General features: G+C 37.9%; 1 protein-coding gene across 1 annotated transcript in view; it reads right to left on the bottom strand.

Moving 5' to 3' along the window:
- Positions 1–290, bottom strand: part of TMEM87B (transmembrane protein 87B) — a 47086-nt gene extending 46796 nt beyond the window's left edge. Inside the window, exon 1 of the mRNA XM_077773497.1 lies at positions 173–290. Within this exon, the coding sequence (XP_077629623.1) occupies positions 173–290 (118 nt within the window). The remainder of the gene's footprint in view (positions 1–172) is intronic.
- Between the last annotated feature and the right edge of the window lie 5515 nt (positions 291–5805).

A 5805-nucleotide genomic window follows, 5' to 3' on the forward strand; every position in this document is an offset into this window, starting at 1 on the left:
GGTGTGGGCGGGACCATATTGGGGGCGGGACCGGCCCGAGGCGAAAGGTCAGGCCCCGGACTTCACAATGGCTGTGGTCTGATGCTTAGTGGAGAATATGGAATGGAGTTTCGGGATAAAGTTTTCTGTCCCTTATGTCTCAGTTTGTTGTATCCTCTACACGTGCCCCTACGCCAGTCCTCACAGCTCAAGGGAAACAAATTGTTCTCTTCATTCATGGAAAGTGGTTTGGAAGATACTTTAAAGTCAGGATCAATGGAACCCAAGGCATTGTGTTGTAAGCGTAACATGGTGGCACAGTTAGTAATTTTCAGACAAATACAGCTGCCTGATTCCTTAAAGCTGAAAGGACTTACATTTGTCTTACTGTGTACTTTGCCCAGCATTTTCACCTCTGAAAGCTTGCTGTCAAAGACAACTACTTTATTATCAAATGTAAATAATGTCAATACAATCATGGATTAATACTGATCTAATGTAAAATAGGACTGATTTACAGTCGAGAGGTTCTGTTTGCCTTATCAGTCACCCTTGTTCACCCTAGTCATTTGTTCAGCCAATCATTATTGAGGGTCTAGTTCAGAGAGGTTTGAGTTGAGAGTCTTGTGTATTTATAAACGCGAAGATTGAATTTATGATAGTTTCTTTTCACAAGAATATTGTGATTATACATCATATATTTTTATTGTGTCAAATTTTTATTGTTTACTAATGCTTCCTATAGACCCCTTGTTATACAACCATCAGAATTCAAGAGCATTGGGGCGCCTGGGTGCCTCAGTCAGTTAAGTGTCTGACTTCAGCTCAGGTCATGATCTCGTGGGTTCAAGCCCAGCGTCGGGTTCTGTGCTGGCAGCTCAGAGCCTGGAGCCTGTTTCAGATTTTGTGTCTCCCTCTCTCTCTGCCCCTCCCCCGCTCATGCTGTGTCTCTCTGTGTCTCAAACATAAATAAAAACTCTAAAATTTTTTTTAAATTCAAGTGCGCTAATAGGTTCGTAGAACACTAGCCAATCCTCACCAGTAGGTGGCGCTAGAATTTTGAAGATATTTTACATAAAAATCTTGATCCAGAGTTTTTCGCTTCCAACTTCAATTGATGATGCTATAGATACCTCTAATTTAAATCATTATAACCTTAATTCAGTCAACAAATATTGCGTACCTTCGTGCTAGGTATTGCACATTTGTACAGATTGCTGGCAATCGATTTAGCAAAGATTTTACATTATTAAAGAACAAGTACTTTTATTTGTCATTTAGATTTTATGACTATTCTGGGGCGCCTGGGTGGCTCAGATGATTAAACGTCCGACTTCCGGTCAGGTCATGATCTCACGGTTCGTGGGTATGAGCCCCGCGTTGGGCTCTGTGCTGACAGCTAGCTCAGAGCCTGGAGCCTGCTTCGGATTCTTTGTCTCCCTCTCTCTCTGACCCTCCCTTGCTCATGCTGTCTCTCTTTCACACAGACACACAAAAATATATATATATATAAACATTTAAAAAAAGATTTTGTGACTATTCTATTAAAACCTAGTTTCCAAGGCAGATTAGAACTACTGTCATTGACTTGAGCAAATCAAGCAGCATAGGTATCTCCTACACCCAAGGCACTACCTGGACAGGGAGATCAGTACAGCATAGTCCCTGTCATTACTGTGAGGCTGTAAAAATGTAAAAACATGTGCACATGTAAAAAGCCAATAATACAAGGCAGAATGGGTAAAGCCTTGAACTGTGAATATCAAGGGTATTTAGGGGTAAGTTGATTATTTTTTTCAAGAGTCCTTACCTTTTAGAGATTTCCTTCATTTGAGTTTGCCCAGAAGCAGACCCTTAGATAAAAATTTAAGTAGATGTAGTTTATTTGAGAGGTGCGGGAAACACCGGCAGGGGTGTGTTATGGGCTTAATTTTTCACCCAAATTTCATATGCTAATATCTTAACCCCAATGCCTCAGAATGTAACTGTCTTTGGAGATAGGGCCTTTAAAGAGGTAATTAAGGTAAGATTGAGGTTGTATAGGTGGGCCCTACTCTAGTCTGACTGGTATCCTTATAAGAAGAGGAGATTAGGACACACACACACACACACACACACACACACACCCCATGAGACCATGTGAAGACAGAGGGAAAAGACACCCATCCATAAGCCCAGAAGAGAGACTCAGGAGAAACTAACCCTGCTGACACCTTGAACTCTGACACCTTGATGTAGGACTTCTAGCTTCTAGAATCATGAGAAAATACATTATGTTAAGTTGCCCAGTCTGTGGTATTTTGTTATGGCAGCCCTGGAAAACTATTACAGGGAGTGAGCAAATGTGACAGAGAGGGGATATAGTTAATAAAGGGGGCATTATCACATCAGCTACTCCCGTGGGCAAAGGGAACACAGTCCCAATGAGAAACTTAGGAGAAAGATGAGAAGTACATGCCTCAGAATCACCTCACACAAGGGATGAAGGAGCTGAGATATTTATATATTCACACCCATTAGTCTTTGGTTAGGGTCTGTCCCTGGGAGGACACGAAAGACACTGCAGACCCAGGCTGCTATGAGCAGGGCACAGTAGTTTTCCCCACTTTTGAGGAAAGCCTTTAAGCAAAGAGATGCTAGAGTCAGCTCAGGCACACCAAAGTGAAAAGACAGGAGGAATCTGGGCAGGGCACTAACTGCTGAAACTCATCCTGAAATACTAACATAAGCTTACATGATGTCTGGGATTTGTTTTAAAATAATACAAGAGGCAGAGAAATGAGTGGGGATACAGATAAAATAAGATTGGCCATGAGGTGATCATTTTCTAAAACCTGGCTATTTAATAGGGCCATCCTGCCTATTTTGGTGTAAGTTTGAACTTTTCCATAATAAAGTTTTGTAAAAAGTACATTAGAGACCTCTGCTAGATTGAGCAGTAGAGACCAACTTTACATTCCCACCTGAAACAACAACAGCAAACAGATCAAATATGTGAAACAACAGTTTTCAAGACTCTGGACATCAGACAATGGACAGTTCTCCCTAAGGAAGAAAAGAAAGGCGGGCCCTATGATTGGTTCAGCTTACTAGCTTGAGAAAGTTTCCAGCCCACAATACAGGGAAGAAAAACTCATGCAGAGCCTGGCAGACTCTCAGAGTTTAGAAGACTCAGCTAGGAGTCCAATGTGAGTAAGGCAGCTAGTTGGTAGGACTGAATACGGAGAGGAGAGAGCTGTACAATGAAAGAATCTTGAGATCTAGAGAAGGTGCTCCTCAAATCTTCAGCAGAGAACTCATCAGCCTCTACAACTGAAGAAACTACCTGAGGCCAAGAAAAGATTTACCAAAAAGGATAAGAAGAAACAGTACCAGAAAGGGCTGGGAAAAATGTCTGTCCTGATCAGCTAACTTAGGAAATTTCATAATTTATAGGGCAATTGCCTAGAGTACTCAAAAGTTTTTTGCCCCATTGTGGGGAATAATCAGTCGTAGATTAAACACAGTTTTTGAGTCCAATTAACAAATCTTAGAAGCAAGAGTCAAAAGATTAAGTGGTTTCCAAGTAATTGTGTCCTAGAACAAAGCTCAATGATATTTATAGGTATATAAAAATCTCCAGCACCCTAGAAGGTCAAATTACAATGTCTGTCATCCAACTAAAGATTACCAGGTATGAGAAGAATTAGGAAAATATAATACAGAAGAAGGAAAAAAAAATCAATTGAAACTGACCTAGAACTGACACATATGTCGGAATGAGCAGAAAAGGATATTAAAAGTCATTGTAACTTAATTCCGTATGTGCAAAAGTTAAGTAAAGAAATGGAAAATAGAAAAAAAAAACATTAAGTTTCTAGCAATGCAAAAATACAGTGAGTGAAATAAAAATACATTGTGTGGATGGGATTAATGGCAGATTGTCTATTGCAGAAGGAGCTTCAAGACTTAGGAATAAAAACAATCAAAATCTCATAAAAGAAAAAGAATGAAAAAAAGCTAAACATCAGTGAGTAGTCAAGTGGCCCAAAATATGTGCGATTGGAATCCCAAAAGAAGGGAGGGTCAGAAAAAATTTTGAATAAATAATGGCTGAAATTTTCTCAAACTTGATAAAAACTATAAACTCATAGATCCAAGAAGATCAATTAAGGCCAAATGAAAGAAATCCAAAGATGACGCCAAAGCATATCATAAGCAAATTGCATAATATCAGTGATAAAAAAAAATATATTAAAAGGAGAGAGAAAGGACATGTTAAATACAAAAAAATAAAGTGATAAGAATGACATAAATTTCTTGTCAGAAACAATAAAAACAAGAAGACAATGGAGAAACATTCTTAAAAGTATTGAGAGAAAAAAATCTTTCAATCTATAAGCTAATACTTAGCAGAAAAATCTTTCAAAACCAAGAGAAATGGTCATTTTCAGATTTATAAAAGCTGAAGGAATACACCATGAGAAGATCAGCCTGAGAAAAAATGTCAAGAAGATGATTCCAGATAGAAGACTGGATTCACACAAAGGGATAGAGAGCAGTGGAAATAGTAACAACATGTAAATATGTAAGATCTTTTCTTATTATTGGAATATCTTTAATAGTTATTTTGCTATTTAAACAAACATAATAACGTCATTTTGGGTTTATCACATGTGTGAAATAAAATCCATGCAGCAATAGCGTAAAGCCCAGGAGGGGAGAAACGGAAATATATTATTGTATGGTTTTTATACTATATTAAAATTTTTTTAATGTTTATTTATTTTTGAGACAGATAGACAGAGCATGAGCAGGGGAGGGGTGGGGGGAGAGAGAGAGAGAGAGAGAGAGAGAGAGAGAGAGAATTTGAAGCAGGCTCCAGGCTCTGAACTGTCAGGACAGAGCCCTATGTGAGTCTCAAAATCACAAACTGTGAGATCATGACCTGAGCCAAAGTCAGTCACTTAACTTCCTGAGCCACCCAGGTGCCCCTATACTATATTTAAAGTGATATATCACTTGAACAGAGACTGTGATAAGTTAAGCATATAAGTATAAATCTTAATTACTAGAGGAATAAAAACAGAGCTAATAAATCATGATGGGAGGTAAAATGGAATCATAAAAATTTTTGATTATTCCAAAAGAAGGCAGAAAGAGTAGAAAAAGGGAATAAAGAACAAGTGGACAAATACAAAACAAGTTGCAAGATGGCTGATTGAAACTCTATCATATCAATAATCATATTAGATGTTAATGGTCTACTATCTTAATTAAAGGCAGTGATGTCAGATTGGTTGGGAAAAAAAATCCAACTATATGCTGGCTACAAGGAAGGTACTTTAAATATAAAAACACAAAAAGGTTAAAATTGAAAAGAATGAAAAATTATATGATATTCCAGAAAAACTGGAATGACTATTTTAACATCAGGCAAAGTAGATTTCACAGCAAAGCATATTATGAGGGATATAATGAAGGTAATTTCATAATGATAAAGGGGTCACTTAATTGGAAAGACACAACAATCCTACATGTTTATTCATCTAATAACAGGGTTTAAGAAAAAACTAGTTAGAAATCCAAAAAGATCCATAATTACAGTCACCCAAAATGAAACCCTGAATCCAGTAGCAGTCCCCACCCCCCACCCCCGGCAAACGTTAATCTACTTTCTGTCTTTATGGATTTGTCTATTCTGGATATTTTACATAAATGGAATCACACAACATGTGGTTCTTTGTAATTAGCTTCTTTCACTCAGCATATTTTCAGAATTAATCCACACTGCATCATGTATGAGTACACTATGGCTGAATAATATTCCATGGTATAGATATCCCA

This window comes from Crocuta crocuta, unplaced genomic scaffold (genome assembly GCF_008692635.1).
Source record: "Crocuta crocuta isolate KB4526 unplaced genomic scaffold, BGI_CrCroc_1.0 scaffold67, whole genome shotgun sequence".
Classification (NCBI taxonomy): domain Eukaryota; kingdom Metazoa; phylum Chordata; class Mammalia; order Carnivora; family Hyaenidae; genus Crocuta; species Crocuta crocuta.